Raw genomic sequence first — 20,465 nt, forward strand, 5'->3', positions numbered from 1 at the left:
CATATTTCGAATTTACAAATTTATATTACATGAAAAAAGAAAAGGAAGAAAAAATATATATATACATATATATATAAGACCTTGAGGGAGGTTGATCTATTATAACCCAATTTGCTGCGTGCTATCTCAAGTGTCGGGAATTTTGATTTGAGATAAGGACAGCTCTGCTACATAATCTTTTTAATATTTTGGTCCATATTTTTCTAATGATTTTTAAATATTGACCTGGCACCTCTGTCCTTTCTATTTTTTTTTTTTGTAAATTTGACGTAACAATCACGTTAATGTTTTGGCAACGTGCTGATTGAAAGGACGGGAGAGTCTATAGAACATCTTGTACATTATCTAAATGGATTGGGTGGAGGTGAGCATCGCAAGCAGAAAATGGCAACTGCAGAGATTGATGCGACTCCGACTCGCAGTTCCACGAAAGCTCTCTTACCGACTGCAATTCCTCGTTTACCCATCATCCCAAAGATTAAAATACCTAGAGTTTCCCAACAAAGAGCTGCTCAAGGATGCCAAGACCTTCAAAAATTGTTCGGCTCTGCAATGGTTGAATGCGTTCAAACCGTTGAAAGAACCTTCAAGGCCATAGTTATAGACAACCCATTTGTTCAGAGGCTTATATTTCTTTCAAAACAAAATCCATACCAAATTATTTGCCAGGTATACCCATTTCTATTTACATAGGTTTATATCATTGGAAATTATTGTATTTGGTGGCTTTTACATTCTGATATATATTTATGCTTTTGCTCACAGGGTCATTGCCAAACGAGGAAGCAAATAAGCCCTTTGTCATCATGTAATTTTGCAGCTATCCTGCCTGGGGACGCAGTTGCAGGATTGGTGGTTACAAATGGAATTTTGAATTTTTTGAATATCTACAACACTCTCTTGATAGTGAGGTTGGTCTTGACCTGGTTTCCTAATTCACCACCGGTCATTGTGAATCCTTTAAGGTAAGATATTTCCCTGTTACTTTCTTTGTGGTGATATATTTCTTTCTGATTATACAAATACATAGACACACTAGCACTGGCGCGCACACACAAGCTTCGGCTCATCTAAACCCTGGTCTGATATTTACCTTGAGTACCATAGTTTAGACGAGTCTGTGAATATGGACCCAATGCCGCATTAAAACGGCATGGGCATACAAAGAGAATGTCGAAAATGCATACAGACCCAATGCACCTCCAATCCCACCCGGACTCTAAAATGCACCTCATTCTTTCGGTGCAATACATCAGATGGGTATATGTGTATCTACACATATTCATTAGAAGATATGCAATTAGGTATGCATATGGATATTGCATTAATCAGAGCCCCACGACGCCATACAGATATTCACAGACAAATATTTCCTTTAATCTCAACATTCTCTCCTAATTACAGTTGCTCTGCCCCCTTTTCTTAGTTGTGAAATTGAAAACAAATGGCTACAATATTGGTGGTTAATTCTTTTACACTTGTGAATGAGTTCAATGTAACTAGGGTTTAACGCTTATGGGGTTTAGTGCAGCACACTCTGCGATCCATATCTTAATATCTTCAGAGGCATAATTCCTCCTCTTGGCGGGACACTAGACTTGTCACCAGTTCTCGCGTTCTTTTTATTGAACGCTGTTACAAGTGCTGCCTCTGCTCTTCCGGCCGAGCTGCCCAAAGACGCAGAAAGCAAAGGTGGGTCAACTTCAATGCCTAATCAATATTCAAATCTCTCTGCACGACAGAAATTGTGGTTAAAAAGGCAATCTGGTTCTTGTGATGTTCAAGAGAAAGAAAATGAAAGCAAGTAGGTTGTGGCCATTGTGGTCTCTGGGGATTTGGAGAACTTGAGCACAAGGGAATCATCTAGGTTATTCTTGTACATTGATTTAGATTTAAACATAGAGTAAATGTTGTTTCCAGTATCAGCTTATGCCTAATCAATGACATGATACACTCTTTTAAATTTGTGCCTTTGTTTGAGTGTTAGCACTCTGTATCTTTTTGCTTAATTCAAATGCCTAAGAATCGTGTTGTAACCAATACTGGCATTCTTCTCAACCCAAATCAAGTTTTTGTTTTGAAACTTACCTTCTCATATGACATAATATCATCAAAAGACAATACTAACTAGATTTTGGTAATCAAAGGAACGTTGGGCCTGTTACCCTAAATGGGTACACCCTTCACTGGAATCTGGCACTAATGCAGCTTATTCCATTAGAATGGAACGATGCCCCTGTTGCCAGTACCATCAGAGAATGTTTAAAACCGTCACTTTTGCCACTGCCACATACTTACCTCATAAATACAAAAAGAACAAGCTCTCTCTGATATGTAGACCCTTACAGTATAATTATGGAAATTGCATCAATATCAGAATACAGTTATGGTGTTTCGATGCCATGAAATAAGAACGAGGATTCAAGAAGACAGAAATTAATTATGCATGAAAATAAGTGCAATGTATCATATGAAAGAAGAATGTTCCTTTTCAATCCGTAACTGATAACATGATCTATGACAATTTCAGAAATTTTCCTGATCATTCTATGTCATACAAATTTCAGACTTATTTCCATGATTGTCCAATACACAGTAGGATGTATTCCTGAGCATACAAAAGTCAAGGTTTATGCATTCCCCTCATTGAAATCATAATTACTTCCAAGTTTTTGTAATGATTGTAAACAGGATTAGTAAATTTTTCATCTAATGTTCATCAATTTGAAAAATTTTGGCATAAATTTCTTTCATGTTCTATCTTAGCTCAATCACTTGTAATACTGTAAAAACGTACTACAATTTGATGGCTATCCTATGGAGTGTATATGATTACTGATATCCAGTTTCACGTATATTTTTCCTCATTACTATTTTATGGTGTATACTTTGTCATGCTGATTATCTTATCAGTAAGTTATATCCATATAGCATTTCAAGAACGACATGTCATTAGCTATTTCATTAGTTAGTGTCACTTCTAATTGGTAATATGGTATGTGCTCAAAGCTGAAACGGCGGAAGTTATGAACACGAGAAAACAAGTCTGCAAGATACACAAGCACAAGTACACAAGTATATTGTGTATATGCTGCCTATATAATGTGTACACACTACATTGCATTGTGTATATATCATAAAGTACAACAGGTAGTTTTTGTAAATGAAGTTCATCCTTAAAGGGAAAACTTGTATGAGAGGTAAAGCTATCTCATCCATATGGGAAAAGCTTGGATAGGAAGAAGCAAGAAGAAAAGTAAAAGCTTATGATACTATATTTATATTTCTGTTATCAACTTTAATATTACTAGTTTTTATTATTTCCTCCCCGCTTAGGAGAAAATTATCCCAATTTCTACTTGAAAATGGGGAATTTACTGCTGAAAAGTAGATTCAGAGAACCATTTGGCTTGAGTAGGTAAAGTGCCTGAGCAACCAATGAAGCAGGTGGATATTCGTTGTCTCTTTGTAGTCGTAGTACAAACATTGAGCAGCGTGTCTTCATCCAATGGGAGTTGAAAATCAAGAATGATGTGCACTAGATGATTGACTTAAATGTCCTCATCAAGCCGTGAGGGCTCATACAACTTCAATTGATTGAACCAAGTTGAACCAAAAATTCTAATCGGAAGATGTTGGAACCAGATACCTAGGTAATTGTATAAGGTCCATATTGAATGGGTTCGAGAATAAGATATTTCTTATTCTGGAACCTTTACTTGTCCAAATGCAACCACACCTTATAGGCTATAGCCCAACTTAAACAAATGAGGAAAGGAACTTTATGTTGATTTGAAACTCTTTCTACCTATGTTATGTTTGACTCAAAAATTTTGTTTGATTTTGGCATGGATCATGGCAATTTTATGGATAAAAGACAACTTTGTTTGCTACTTTTGAGCTTGAAATTTGAAAAGTATTAGGCACAAGTAGAGTCATGGAAATCTTATAGGAAGCAAAAGAATAAAAACCATAAAAACTTCAAAAATAGAATGCCATATAGTAGTATGAGGGATCTGTTATAACTATGTTGAGTGATGTGGAAGTTCAGCACTTCAGTGCAGCAGATTGGTACCGAGCAGATCCAGTTCGGTCTTGGGTTCTGTACAGCAGCAGTGAAGGCTGTGTGGATAAGGGCACAGCAGTAAGAGAAGCCTTAATGAACATGCAACACTGTTTTGATGGAAGCCTATGTATTTTTTATCTTGATGACAACAACTTTAGCATTTTTAAGAGAAATTCTTTGGCGTAAATCACAAGATAAATCATTTGTCGACGCGTTTCGAACCAACTAGTGTGGTTCATCGTCAGGACAAGTTGAAGAAACAGATCCAGCTTTAGCATGTTAAATAGTCTGAGCAGAGACTCCAACGGCTAACTTGACTAACGGCTAATTTTGACTTTAGGACCAGAGTCAAGATTTAATGGAAATTAGTTAAATTAGGTGAATATATAAAAATATAAAATAATTTAAATGGTGTTAAAGGTTAGTTAAAAAGTTATTGTTTGATAATTAAAAATTATAAGTTATTATTTAAATGGGAATTAGTTATATAAAGGACCTTTCCTTATATATATATATATATATATAAAGTAATATATATAAAGGTTAGCTGGATCTGTTTCTTCAACTTGTCCTGACGATGAACCACACTAGTTGGTTCGAAATGCGTCGACAAATGATTTACGCCGAAGAATTTCTCTTAAACTTGATATGGATCACAGAAGCCTCAATTCAACAACTTTAGCATTGTTTGATTTTTAGAAAAGCTGATCCAGATTTGGAACAATGCTACCATTTCAATTTTAGATGAGGTGCTATTTTTAATACAGGAGTTTCTGCTTTATCCTTAGCAAAGTGCTCTTCTAAAGTAGAAAAAGCGCATCACAGTTATGGGGTCTTTGAGATAAGGTGGTTTTCAGATTTAGACGGTGGGTGATTTATTGTGGTCATTCTCTCCACCAGGATTGGCCCTTTATTCTAGGCAGATTTAGGGTTTTATCTCTCATGCTAAATACACCACTCAGATAGTATTCGGTGATTGTACAATGTAAACCCTAGCAATCTTCTTCTATAAAAGAAGGTGAAGTGTTTCATTGGGAGTGTGAGAGAGTTGAAATTCGAGTGTTACATTGTAACTCGGTTTTCTGAGTAGTAGAAAGTAATGAGTAATCTAGTACTACAATTCTATGCTGTCATAAATCCCAGAAATCTGTTTTATGCAGATTTAGGTGAATATAGTCTGCTGTTTTGTGTTTTCTGTAGCATGCTGTGCGTGTGCCTTTGAATAGACAGTGTAGTATTGGAGTAGATGGAAGCCTGGAGTTTTGATAGGTGTAATCTAAGTTTTGTGCTGAAGGTTTTGTTCACATGAAGTGTTGCGTCTAAAATCTACGGTTCCAAAGATGAGTCTAATCATCAAGTACAAACCCTGGGGCAACCTGAGTATATCACCCATTATGACCTCGGTGATTGTCCTGCTCTCTTTAGACTGATTGTCTTTTGGTAAAAGGAGGGGGATCCCTAATATGCCCTTGTAAAGCTCAGATATAAAAACTGGATTTGTAGAATGAAAGTTTTTCTTTTAGATTATAAATATAAAGGGAGAAGCCAAAAAAGACCTAGTGCCTTGTCCTTTGGGCTATGGAGTTGGGGCAGCAAGATGACAAATAAGGCTTGAATGGAAGAGTGGAAATCAAGAGGGCTGTTGGCGGTATATCCTACCAATTACATTCACCAAATTAATGTGCAAACTGAATGAAATGCTCATAAAGATACATCTTCACTTCCAATAAACATCAACCAATGTACGATGCAACCATTGATTCAAAAGAGATCAAGAAGACAACCTTCAAAGTGTTAGTGTTTGAGGTGACTCTGAAAGTGTTTTTACCATCATGTTTGAGTGTGCTTCATGAGACTTGAGGTACATGGTGTTTGATTTGCCTCTGGATGGTTTGTGATGGATTTGCACATTGGAGATGGCTTACTCAATGGTTGTTTCACCCTGGTTTGGTTCTTGCATGACATTCTTCCTTAGGCTGTTGGAGATCTTTAGAGAACTTGGTGACATTCTACATGCTGGCTACATGGAGGAGGTTGGTTGCTGGGAGAATTCCTTGCATTGGAGGATGTGTGTTTGGCATTTAAAGGAGGATGTTGAGCCTTAGACAACATGGGGTAAGCTTGGATGCTCTCATGGAGGCATGGAGTTGACTAGGAGATGTGTGGGTTGTGACAATGTTCATGAAGGGGGAGTGGACCTAGTGGAGCACATGGCTTGGGAGGGGCATGGGAGTCCTTGGAGGTTTTTAGGAGTGTTGAACACATCTTGTGGAGTTCCCTTGCATTGTGGCCTTGCTTGTGTATGATGTCACCTTGGGGTTTGACATGTGTGCTAGTGGAGTGTAGGGTTCCACATGTGTGAGCCTACGGGTGGTTTTGTAGGTTGCTTGTAAGGGTTTAGACCCACATATGTTTTGTTGGCCTACCTTATCTTTCATATATATAGAGGAAGGAGAGAGTCCTTTCATAAGTCTTATTCTTGATCACTTGTGTTAAAGATGTGACTAGAGGAGTGCACTAGCCTCTCTCTTTCTTAGATATTCATCCTTGTACTTTCTCTCTCTTGTCTTGGAGGTTCTAGGATTTCTTGGAGCTTTTGGAGCATATTAATTACTAGGGTTAGGATTTTATTCCTGGAGACATTTGATCTATGGTTTTGTGATTAAGTCTTGGGGTTTACTTGTTGAAGTGGAGAAGAAGAGATGTCTTACCAAGGAGGCTTGCTAATGTTGATGCTAGCTTGTGGAGAATATTTGATGGAGCTAGGTTTTTTTGGTTTTCCCTATCTAGGGTTTTGGGGAGCTAGGAGATTGTACTAACCTTGTTATAAGACAATGCTATGTACATGCACTTCATCTTAATACATATATATGGAGTTTTTAGCTGTCGAAAATTGTCTCTACTACAGATTTGACTTTGAGCAATCTATTTAATGGTTTTGTAATTTCCACACTCGAATGTCTTGTTGATTTGACACAAGTTAATTAAGGTTGAAATTGTTAAGTGATTTAAAATTAATATTAAAGAAGATGGGGAAGATTTATTGCTGTATTTACAGTGCTCATAAAGTGAATTTCAGATCTATTCTATGCATGATAAATTTCCCTAGATTGCTAGACCTTGTTTGCACCACTTTGGTATCATTTTAATTGGATTGCCTTGTTGATTGGGGTTGTTAAGAGATGAAATATTGTCTATTGTTTTGGTGTTTTATTTATATTTTGTAACAACCCTAAGGCTGAAAATTCACAAGGTTAAGATCCGAGAAACCTCTAGGAAAGAGGTGAAACTTTTTGAGTTGCATTAATTGCCCTTACTCAAGAAAATTTCTACCTAGAATAAAAAATTTTGTGGTCAAGATCACTTTAGGTGTAAGAGAAAGTTGATATTTCAATGTTGTGTACCTAGGAGAGGTGCTTCACCTTGTTATGGTTGTTGGATATGGAACCCTAGATCGTTGGGGAGAAGTCCTTGAACCCTACAAAGGGTTTTCGGACTCCATATATCCAAAAGCAAAAACCAATGCAAGTTCCAACTCAGAATACATATCCATTGTACATGATGAACAATCTTAGTTCATATATCGTTGATTTGTGCATTTGAGAATTATTTAGGTATGTGTTAGAAGACAGTCGATCTTGGAGAGTGTGACATGTTGGATGCAGTTTCCAAAATTATTCCATGGAAGCTTGGATTACAAATACTTATGGAGGTAGTTGATCTTTGGGAGCTCATTCGAAGGAGGAAGCCAAGGCTAAGTGAATCATTCTTGATATAGTGAATGATCATTTCATCTCTCACAATGCAAAGAAGAAGACATATAAAGATATGTTTGGAGCTTTGATTGAGTTGTTCCAAAACTCGTGTTTCTTGGTTGATTTCTCCTACAAAACCAACCTTCAATAATTCATATGAGCAAGACAAATATTGTGGTCAGCTACTAGACTAGGATCATTCAATTGAGAGACTAGTTGGCCTCCATTAGGACATAAGTGGAGGATCAAGAGTTGGTGTTCATTTTGAATGGACTTGTTCCTTTTTTGGATGCCTTTTGTTCAAGTTGTTTGTGCTCATGAAACCTTGCCAAATTTTGCAAAGCTTTAGATTGATCTTGTGTAGAAAGGAATTAGATTGTAGTGTTAAAGAAAACAAGGGGAAGTAGATGTAATTAGTCTCATTTGAAAGATTAAAAAAGGTAGCAAGAACTGATACAACAAGAAGGAAGACTTAGATACACAAAAGGACTTCAGTGAGCTGATGTGTTTTCTATGTAACGAGATGGGACATTATGCTAGCTACTGTCCATTGAAAACAAAGGGAAGTGTAGAGGGGGATTCCTCTCAGTTTGAGATTGCATTTTCCATGACCTTTTGTCGGTCCTTTAATATTGTGTCTAGTGTTAGATGCTATGTGGATAGTGGAGCTTCAAGACATATAACATATGATAGGTTATTATTTAGTAGATTTTAGGAACAAGAGGGAGGCATGAGTGTGGAGCTTGGTGATGATGCTACTTATCCTATGAGAGGAGTTGGCTTCATTTCTTTCCATATGCCTTTGGGTGATGTTTTTGAGTTGATTTATGCTCTATTTGTTGTAGGTTTGAAGGAAAATCTTCTTTTAGTATCTTGTATGATCGATGTGCGATGGAGAATTGCATTTAAGGGTCAACAATGCACCATTGATGATTATAGTCTAACTAGTTTGAGGATTTTGGCTAGAGGGGCGAGATAGGGTGGCCTTTACAAATTATTGTTGTTCTAGTGACACTTGTACATGTTAGTTTTGGGTATGTACGAGAGCATGTAGGAGTACCAAGTTCTTCAGTGAAGGCAAGGAAGGAAAGTATACCTCCTAGCAGATATGTTAGTCATATTGTGTGACAACACAGGCTAATTCCCCTTCATTGTAAATATTGAATATACTTTGATTATAATTAAAAAGGCCTAAGAATTGGGACACAGATTCCAGAGTTTCAGGAAGGAGGTTGCTTGGGATTTGAGGGAAGCTTGACATGTTTTATGATAGAGGAGAAGATATGCGACTGGAGTGTCTACCACGCAACCAAAAACGATTGCAACATTGTAGTGGAAAAGACCACAGGGAAAGTATTCAGGGAGCATACTAGAAAGCAGAGAGTATTCTCTATTGCACACTTCGTGCATGAAGGGAAGTCGATTCTGATACAGAGAAAAACAAAGAATGCAGAAGAGCACTGTTGAACAAGAACAAGAGGAGAGATTCTGAGGAAGACAACAAAGAAGGAAATGGTTGTGCTTTAGAGGAAGAAAAAGCCATAACGTAGGAGGAAAAGGGCAGAAAGATCTATACTACTACCAGAATGCAAGAAGTAGAGAAATTGTTTGATTGAGCATTGGAAGGTGGAAGAATATCTCTCAGGTGAGGAAAATAGTTTTTGGATCCCCTATAAGATCGGAGGGTGGAGAGTGTTTTCTTTGGATTCCCTTGACAACTTGGGTAGAGGATTTTTCCTTGGATTCCTAGTAAGGAAAGTTCTTTAGCCCCCTTTGCTTGTTTTCTGGTTGTTACAGTGGGTTCTGGATTCCTAGGATTGGGTGGAACCACTATGTGAAATAATTTGTTGAGGGTGGAGGTGATAAGCCTCTAGATTCCCTCATTCGGTTTTGGGTGGAAGTGAGTCTTTGGATTCCCTGCTTTAGTGTGTAATGGTAGAGCCACAATTCCTATTGAAGTAGTTGAAGGGTGGAAGTGGACCTCTAGACTCCCCTGTGAGATTTTGACTATATGAAGTAGCTGGTGGGTGGAGGTGGATGCTCTTCTGGAGTCCTTGTTTCAACCACCAAATTTTGTTTAATCCCTTAAGCACTCATCCTCAATCTATGGAATCTAGCTCAATGGTGACTGCTGCAAGAAAGGCTTGGCTGCAGTGTGTCTAAGGTTGTGTGGAGAGTGGAAGTTCCAATCTCAGTTGTTGAGCACTTGTTATAAGATAACTATATACTCAAGCCTTTGTACATTACTTGATAAGCTTATGTTGATGTGCTGACCTAAAGCTTGTATTGATCTTGATTCAATGTGTTGGTCCAATGCTTGTAATATGTTATGAAATGTGCTTTTCTGCCTGCTTGAGGAAAGTTGATTTCTTGTGTATTTCTTGAGTAAATGAATGGATTCTTGCATGTATTCATGAGTTTTTTTCCTGCACGTTTCCTACTTGTCATTAGCCTAAGTGGCATGTAGATTTTTGAACTGTTATGGGCTTGAAATTTGTCTAATGGGCCTCAATGAAAATGAATAGACAATTCTCAATCTTATTTTCTATGAAGTTAAAAATAATTGGCTATTAAGCCTTGTTTTAACATTACTAAGCTCAGGAAGGATAACTTGATATGTGTGTGTGTGTGTGTTGAATGGGTTGGGTCGACCCTATTTAAAGCTCAAGAAAGATATCACACACATTAAAGCTCAGAAGGGATAGCTTTGTGGAGCTTCACAATACATATATATGTGTGGTTGCACGCGCTGAACCTTAAGGCATTAAGGGCTCAACCCTTGAATCTTAATAGGCCATATATAATAGAACCACCTTGACCAAGCATTGAGGATGGGGAATAGGCCCTGAGCATTCACATATTCTCATATGTCATGGGATGGAAGTTTAGGGCATGGAGGAGCAAGGAGGTCCGAGTGTTATTCCCATGCGAACAAGTGTTATGTCTAAGCGCTATGAGGTCTCAATAACAGACAAGAGGCAAAGTCGTCAATCAACGAGAAATTTGCCATCCTAGAAGAATTACCCCACAGAATTCAAGCGAAGGTTGGTTCAGAACTTGTCGAGATATAAACACTAGGATGACGTGGCATTGTGATGTTCTCCTATTTGACCTCGACTATTAATTTGACATGCTCTTCCCACTGTTGGGTGGATCCTGTATCATTTTTATAAAGCAAATTTAAACTTCACCCTGCAACGAAGGACTGGTGGGACCCATGACCAATGTGGCAGGTGACGTGGCCTTAGGGCCATGTGGCGACTTGAAATCAGGACACATGCAGGTTTTGTGGGGCCATATGTTGTGTAGACAGGCGACACGTGGCACGCCCAGAGTGGAGCCACCTGGAAGGGTGACATCACCTTGACGGAAAGCGCTGCTGACGTCAACCCGATGCCTTGCCCCTTGCTTTTTCTTGTGGTGTTGGGTGCAAACTCACTGGGATTTTATCCTCGAGGTGATGTGACCACGATGGAGCCCACATTCACAACTGTGAGAGAAAGCGATGTGATGCGTGGTGAAAGGGGTCCACAAAGGAGGTAAAACCGCATACGACTGGCTAAGAGCGCCTTTCAGTAAAGTTTGACATGGTGGCATGATGTGGCAGGTCCACATAACCTTGACCATTCTTCCTCGACAATTTCGGCGAGGGACTGCAAAGAAACCGTCGAGATTTTATCCCTGAGGTGAGGTGGCAAAGGGGGCTTGCATGACGCATAAGTGTGTGTGTATCTATTTATCTAAGGGGGTTTGCATGACGCATAAGTGTGTGTGTATATATATATGTATGTGCTTGTGGTTAGGGAAAGGTCGTGACACTAGGAAAATATGCTATCTAAGGGGGTTTGCATGACGCATAAGTGTGTGTGTATATATATATATATGTATGTATGTATGTATGTATGTGCTTGTGGTTAGGGAAAAGTCGTGACACTGGGAAAATATGTGGTAGGCTCTTGCTAGGTCTACAAGATCTACCATGGATTTGATGGGAGTATCGAGAAGTACAGGGAAATATTTGTGGCCAAGGAGTTCTCGTAGATAGAGAGAGTTGACTATGATGAGACCTTTACCTCAGTTGCCATGTATTTCTCTGTCAAGGTAGTTGTTGATATTGTAGCACAGATGGAGTGGAAGATCCACCAGATTAACGTGAAGATAGCCCTCCTCAATGGTGTTGTCGAGGAGGAGATTTACTTTGAGCAGTTCAAGGGATTCAAGGCATGTAGCAAAGATACATGCGTATGTAGACTCGAGAGCTTTATATGGGCTCAAGTCGACTTCGCGGGCATGGTGTGCTTGGATAGAAAGTTACCTTCATGGATTGGGATTCACCAAGAGTGACGTGGAATTCAACCTCTATTAAATTGTTGTTGGAGGTGAGCTGCTTGTTTTGGTGCTATATGTGGACGACCTTATTTTGACAAGCGTAGACAAGCTCATCAAAGAGTTCAAGAGATCTTGCATGCCAGTTTGAGATGAAGGAATGTGACTGATGCACTATTTCGTTGGGATGGAGTTTTGGCAGGGTGATGGAGAGATTTTCATGGGACAGGGCAAGTATGATCTGCAGATTCTGAGGAGATTTCACATGCAAGATTGCAGACCTATGACCACGCCTCTAGTCACAAACTGGAGGAATGTGGATACATACATATCAAAGTAAGTAGGTCCCACACTTTACTGGTGGATGATTGGGTTGTTGATATATTTGGTGAACACACAGCCAAATATATGTGTTGCAGTCAACTCTTTGAGCCAATTTTTAGTCAAGCCTACCCAAGTGCATTGAGTTGTTGCAAAGCATGTATTGAGATATCTCAGGGGGGTAGTATTGTGGTATATATATGTTTATGATTTAAATCTTGAGTGCTTCACTGATGTAGAACGGGCAGGGAGCTCCACAGATAGGAAGAGCACATTGGGATGTGCATTCAATTTTGGATCAACACTTGTTTCTTAGTTTAATAGGAAGCAGAGATCAGTTGCATTGAGTTCAGTTGAGGCCGAGTACATGGCTTCCAGTTTGGCGGCATGCCAACATATTTGGTTGATGAAGCTTCTCGTGGGCTTGTTCATGATAGAGTTGGAGTCTACAGTGATACACTGTGACAATTAGAGTTGCATCAAGCTCTCTAAAAATCTAGTGTTTCATGATCGTTCTAACAAAATCGACATATGTTATCACCACATCAGAGATATTGTTTAGAGAGGCATCGTTACACTTCAGTATGTACCCCCATAGGAGAAGATAACAATCATTCTAATCAAGGATTTTTGAGGGACCAGATTTGCATATCTTAGAGAAAAGTTGGGTGTAGTGAAGAATACCCTCCTCTCTAAGAGAGAGTTTTGACTGGAGTAGAGAATTGTTATGTTTTTCTAAGTGATAAGACTACGAAAAGAACATAGAATATTGCGACTTTAGCAAAATATTAATTTATTTAACTATTTCCTAAAGTTAGACTTAAGAAAAAGCAAAAGTTCCTAAGCCTTCTTATGATATAATCTCATCCATTGATCACAATTTAATTTCGGTCTTAGAGAAGGAGATTAGGGTTGAGGTCGAAATTATATGAGGAGATGGAGTGAGTTGGTGGTAAGTCAGTTGAGCACAAGTAGGTGTGAAAGTGCAATGAAGGAAGATCTGAGAGTTCAACAATTTGCAGAGGTTCGACTTGCAGGGGAGATTCCAATCAAGTAAATGTCAAAATGCCTTAGCCTCGACATTAGTTGCACATCTCAAATTTGCATGTGTGCGCTTGAGGAGAGAATTCACACTCGCACGTGTGAGTAGAAAGGAAAATTTGCACGAAATTTTGGTAAATATTGGAGGCAGTGATTAGATCGATTGATTAGTTGTATTTCTATGATAAACTGGGAAGTTTCTCCCTTGTTGTAATTCTCAGAAGAAAATATTTTGTTGCAAAAGAATAATAAAATACACACATCGTTGTTGTTTTTCCCCAGAGTTGGGGTTTCCTTGGTATATCTTGTTTTCTATGGTTTGTTGTGTTTGTATTCTGATTTCATTTTGCATATTAAGTTAGAAAACTCGGTGTATTTGTGATTTAAATTTCTAGAATATCAGTTGTTTATATATTTGGGTTTTTACACTTAGAAATTACAAATCAGTTTACTGGGTTTTAAGGAAATCTAACACACCCCACATATCTAGTGAGTCTCAACAACATAAGTAGTTAGTTCATAGCTCAATTGTAGTTTAATTTTTTGTTGCTATGGAACCATCCCACCAAAAACTTGAGATTCAATCTTTCGAAGATGTAGGATTTAAAATGGGGCTTCATCATCTCCACACCATAAAATTGAATAGAATTTTATGTCATTATGAGATCATTAGGATACTTTATAGTAATTGCATAATAGGAACTGAGTCTTTTATGTATTTGATAGCTTTTGGCTATGTTAATATCCTTTCAAGGGAAGATTTTTTTTCCCAAGAAGATATACTCATTTCAATGGGGAACACTGGTTATAGTATGCAAGGGGTTTTTTTTTTTTGTTCTTTTCTTTCCTTTGTTCTCTTTGGTTTGGTTTTTCTTCCGATGAGAAATATATTTATATTCTATATGAGGAATATACATGTTTTGGTCCTTAAGGTACTACTCAATTCAACAAGAAAGCTTAAAGTCATTAAATCAAAGTTCATCATGCCACTTGTGGGGATCGAACCTAGGTGGGGAGGATAACAATCATTCCTCCCAACGACCTAAGATAAACCCAATTGACAATTTTAGTATGCAAGATCGTAGAATAAATAGAGAAATATGGTAAGATCACCTAGCTTATTACAAATTGATCTTTCAATGGTTTGCAGACCAATGTCATTACGCTTAGCCTAGGGGGAAATTGATAAAGGTGGATTATTAGAGAGTTTGAATTGGATTGGGAAAAACTTGTGATATACAAAAAGATGAGAAAATACATTTTCTTTATGAAAAGGACTATATTATCATTTAGATCAAAACTATCTATGCCCATACATAATCCAAAATGGAATTGAAATTTGGAAGTATATGTACCTAAAAACAAAAAAGTAGAGTTAACTCATATGCAATGGGTTGCCTAAACTTCAATAGAGGGGTTCCCCCTTGCACCAATGAATCTCATGCAGGGTCTTCATTGTCTACGTCAAATAGCTACACTATGCTTATTGTTCATCATGGAATTTCAATTCTCCATACTATGTTATCTAGTACTAGTTTACTTCAAAACATCAAATTCAAAAGCTTGAATCAATTGAAAGGAACCTCAAATTTCTCACCTAGAATCTACATGTTAAAGGCATAGAGATTATAATGGATAAAGACTAAGTCATTCAAGTACTATCATGATATTTGGTTGCTCTTTTTTGAATAAATTTTCTCAAACATAATCAATTGTGCTCACAAATGGAAGCATTGCAAATTTGACTTAAGATTTGGATGGAAATCCTCTTCAAATTATGGGTATCTCTATTGATGTTTTTCCACAAAATATCTAGCAAGTGGCAAGGATATGAGAGTCAACTTTGAAGATTGAAGAGGATAAAAATATAACAAATTGCAATTATAAAATGATTTAGAAATTCAACAAGTTGAACCATTGGTGAAAAGAATTTGGCAACATATTCTTCCTCTCTTGAATAAAACTATCATAGAAAAGAAATTGATGATGTTATGTAATGTTACAGTTTCACAATGCCACTCCTTTGGATTACTTCATTAGGAAGTTATTTCTCAATGCTAGTCAAAATAACTCTGCCAACCTCCCATCCTTATTAAATCTAATTTATCATAAAAGTATGTTGGGTTTATAAAATACCTAGTAGCATGTAAGGAGAAGTGTAGTTTCCTATCCCATCTCTCATCAATAATCTCACAAAGAGACATGTATTTGGCCTCATCATCCTCATATGTGTTATTTATGGCCTTGTTGGCAAAGATATATTGCTTCATATATGTAACACATGGTAGGGTTTTAACCATCAACCATCACGAAAGTACAAAACATCCCAAATTGAAATAAAATCGAAGATAGATTCTAGACTAAGAAATTTGAAATAAACTAATGATATGAAATGAAGATTGAAAATTTTGAATATAGGTACTTAAGCACTTTGAGAAGAGGCTTGCTAATAAAAACACTCGCTTTGATATCCTTTTAATAACCATCATTGAACATAAGGTCGTTTATTTCCATGCCTCTATGGTTTTGGGATATTTCAATGCTATCCACTTGGGTCCAATAATCATCCTCTTCATATTAATTTCTTAGGCAAGCACCAATTGTAAGGAGACAAAGTTCATTAAAAACTTAGTGGTTGTAGGATGATCATGTTCTCTGGTTTCAATGTATGTATTTTTGAGAGCAAGGGGATTGGTGTGATTATATAGATGTTTGGTTATGGTTTTTCCTTTGTCCACAATCTCCTTTATCCAATAAATTTTACTTGTGCCCTTCAATGTCAAATCTATGTAGTGTGCATCACAATGTCCAAAACTTTGTGGGGTGCCTATTCATCAAAATTCTATGAGTAGTCATATAATTAGTAGCATTACAAGGATGAGTTACCTAGTTGTGAATCCAACAAAGATGGAAAACTAAACCTTGGGAGCTCCAAAACTAGTTGAGTAACTTTTCTCTATGATGTTGATCTCTATTTTCCAATGCCCATTTCCATATGCAAATACATTATCTATGAGTGTGTGGGGAAATATTTGGTTAGGTAGTCAAGAGCTCTTTAATAGAGTCCAATAAGATGGATTGTTTTCTAGATTTTAATGTCTTTGAGAGAAATATTGCTAATAGACATTATATTAGTGACGCTAGAGTGAAAATTCTTGTGAGGACTATTAGTTTGATAGTCACACTTGGTTATGTTATTCCTTCTCTATTTTTAAATATAATGAAGACGTGGATATGGCTTGTAGATCATACTATTTCTAAGTAACAAAAGTGGGAGCCAAGAACCAAATTGAAATCTTGCTATTTTGTGATTGAAGTTCATTACTATGTAATTCTTTCTATATATTAATACAATATCTTATGTACACAAAATGGTGTATATCTCATTCCAATAAGAGTGCTCAATGAGCTCATAGAAATTCTTCATCCAAATTCATTTTTCATATTTTTTTTCTAAATTTACCCCATTTACATTCTAAATGTAAATACTCTTAGGTGCATGGATGATACCAACATTGTATTTGAAGGCATGATTAGGTTTAAAGGCAACTAATTGCATTAGCCCAAGTATGAAATCTTGACCATGGTTATCAATTCCATCCCTTGTAAAACCTATCTAGTAGATTAATTTTGAATCAGTCCATGTAGTGTTCTTTTCAAATTGAAAGAAAATTGCTTGTAAGTGGCCCAAAATACATGAGCAAACTTTCTATTAAAACATTTTTGTTTAATGTGTCAAAGTAGTGCTTCATTTTGATTATTCATGAGATTTTGAAAGTCACGAGAACAAAATGCGTCAAGCTTATTACCATAATGCATTTAATGCTCAAAGATTTCATCAAACTTTTCAAAAGAATAAATATAAATTTACAATTTTTTAATGCATTTTTCTACTAATGCCTTTACTAGTACTTTTCAAATGTACTCGCTGTAAAAAGTTTTGAATAGGGTGTTACAAACTTGAAAGGTCTTGTGCTTCTTTTTTTAACATAGGAAGGAGGAGATTATAATCTTGCTTCAAATCTTGATATTTTCCAAACATACAAACAATGTCATGCTTAAGTGGGATACCATCCACGTGACGTTGCAATATAGTTACAACATAAAATATTACAACAAAAATAAAAAAGTTGCACTTAGGTGGTTGGGGGGAATGAATGGGATCCACCCCACTCAAGTTCAATTTCCATAAGTGACATGATGAGATTTGATGATGACTTTGAGCCTTGTTGATGAGAAATGAATAATCCCTCAAGGATTAGAACATGCATATTCCTCATATAGAATATAAAGATATTTTCCACCTAAAACGTATGTTACAAAATTTGGTTGATTAGATGCATAAAATTTTAAACGTAAGAAAAAACTATTTGTCAACCAAAATCAAAATTAAAAAATAAAACTAAATTTAAAAAATAACAAAATTTATTTAAAATTAATTACAATATAATATGCTTAGTATAAAAACGAGTATAAAGACTAAATTGAAAGTAAAAATTTCCTGGGTTGAGAGGGTTGTTTATGGTTCTCATTTTCAGTCTATGGTGTTTTCTTTCATTTCTATTGTTATAAGCTTATAGTGATATACGACTGTCGTGATTTTTGTGTACGACTTGCTTGTATATGGGTCGTTGATGGTGGTTTCTCCTTTTGTTAGTCGGTGGTTTTAGTTGTGGCACCTTGGGAGGTGACTATCCTAGAAGCATGTATTTGCCCTATGGATCTTTAATCACAGTGTAATGGACGGTTTCTATGTGCTCCTAGGCGAGCATTGGTGTGGGCATTTGAATCAGTTGTCCCTCTGTGGGCAATTGCTCTTTCTCCAACATCTAATTTGTATGGGGACGTAACCATGCCTTGTATGGCCTTGATATATTTGTATTTTGTTTGGAAAATTTATGTGGTTCGTTTAGGCAACAAAGTTGGAGGGTTGAGAGGTTGTGCTCTCTTTGTGCGTCATTTGATATATATGTAATCCAATTTTTGGAGTAATATAAAGTCTATTAATTCACAAAAAAAGAGAGTAAAAATCTCTTATATGCATAAATGTAATAGAGTGTAACCTCAATATCATTGTCAATAGGGAGTGGAAAATCAAGGGTAAGCCTATAGAACGTAATGGTAATCACTTAGTAGAAAAACGAAAGTTAGGCCACCATAGTGCTCCAAAGTGAATCCATGTGTTAACAAATATGATGATCTATTATATTACGATTAATTTAAGTAATCCATGCATTAAAATAATTAATTTTAACATGAAAGATGAAAAACATATATCATTATTTATTAAACTTGCTAACATGATACTTTCTTGTATTGCTATAATTTGTTTATTGTTAATTAGAGAATTTATTATGTATATAAAAAAATAAAAATGTTGAGCCATATCAACACCATAGTGAATAAGTATATTTTCAAGGTTATTTATTTACATGAAAATTCATACAAAAGCACCTTCGAGTTTATAGACATTATTTACCTTCATTGTAGTTATAAGATGGGTTTGGATCTAAGTTGATAACATTTCCTTTCCTAATTTTTTTTAGGGATGTGTGGTAATCAATTCTCGATAGAATCAAAATGTATATTGCAAAATGGTTCATTAAGCATGTTTTGTAAGTTGTATGATATTAAATTTGCAACAAAAATCTATATCGCAAAATGGTTCATTAAGCATGTTTTTTAAGTTGTAGGATATTAAATTTGCACTAAAATTTTTGTTGCAACTTGTGTTTATATTGTTGCTTGTTATTCAACTTGAGTAGCTATGTATGCAAAAATTGAGAACTTTTAGTGCATTTTTCTCTAGGCCAACTAAGAAGGGAACATAGACTTTGATCAGGGAGATTGGACTATTTATAGTACTCCAAAATATTAGGGAGGATTGGGAGTCATCAATGTGTGTAAAGAATGGACCATAAAATCACTAGAAGGGGATGAAGCTTGAATGTTGTTGCTTTGCAATTGAATAGTATGTGGAACTCCCCATGGGAAGTAAAAGAGTTGTGCTCTTCACTTCTAAACAAGAATCTTAGTAAAACATTTTTTGCTAGATTATGTGCACTCGAATTATGGAGAGTTCACAACTCAAACTTGTGATTCCGACAAATGCTTGCTAGATTCTAGGCAAATTTCAACATAAAATATCTCCAACATATAACAAGTAGACTACATATTTATTTTCCTAGGAAAGGGACGAATCCATAGCAACAATATTTATCAAGGCAATAGCTCATCATGTCACTAGCAAGAATTTGACCCTAGGTGGGAAAGATAGTAGTCATTCAGCCCAACCACCCGAAATAGTAGTTATTAAATTTTTACAAGTGGAAGTAGAAGAGTTGTGTTCTTCACTTTTAAAACCTTCTAATTATTCCTACTCTTGTCAAAAATCTTAGTAACTCATTTTTGGCTAAGAGTACCTAGAAGGCATAGGAAGAAGTTGCCAAACCCCTTCTATGTTGGAAACAAGAGATTATCACAAATGACATCTTTGTCATAGAACACTCCTTTTGGTGGTCTTTAGTTGTCCTTGAGGAAGGTGAGCTCTCTTGCTAAACTCTTGGTTAGATCAACTTTGCGCTTCTATAGAAAACACATTAGGACCCTTTAAGATTTCTTTATTTTTTTAGGTTTGGACTCAACATGGCTCTACCTTTTAAATCAAATACTTATGAGTTTATTTTGAAAAAATATTAGATGCTAATTCCTAAAAGTTTGTTGTTTTAGATCTATTATTTTTTATCTAAGGCACAACAATACATGTATAAGCTCTCCACGTGGCTTTTTTAAGCATTGGATGATAAAATAATTGGTAAATTGGTGCATTGAGGTTTGGTAATGGGTTGACAACCTTGTTCATTTTGGAGTGGTTCAACCTATATGTGTGATTGTTTTGACACTTTGAGGCATATATTTTGGTTTTGTTGAGAGGCTCCCTAGGAATTGATGGAGGG

General features: G+C 36.4%; 1 protein-coding gene across 1 annotated transcript; it reads left to right on the forward strand.

Annotated features, from left to right (window-relative positions):
- The first annotated feature begins 329 nt into the window (after positions 1-329).
- YLMG2 (YGGT family protein) lies at positions 330-2,040 on the forward strand. The gene is made up of 3 exons (XM_089460052.1): positions 330-669; positions 766-965; positions 1,532-2,040. Exons 1-3 carry the CDS (start codon positions 385-387, stop codon positions 1,806-1,808), a joined length of 762 nt encoding a protein of 253 aa, XP_089316178.1. The 5' UTR covers positions 330-384; the 3' UTR covers positions 1,809-2,040.
- The last annotated feature ends 18,425 nt before the right edge of the window (positions 2,041-20,465 follow it).

Source organism: Pinus tabuliformis, chromosome 7, assembly GCF_031772625.1.
Source record: "Pinus tabuliformis cultivar Carrire ecotype Pingquan chromosome 7, CPIR1, whole genome shotgun sequence".
Classification (NCBI taxonomy): domain Eukaryota; kingdom Viridiplantae; phylum Streptophyta; class Pinopsida; order Pinales; family Pinaceae; genus Pinus; species Pinus tabuliformis.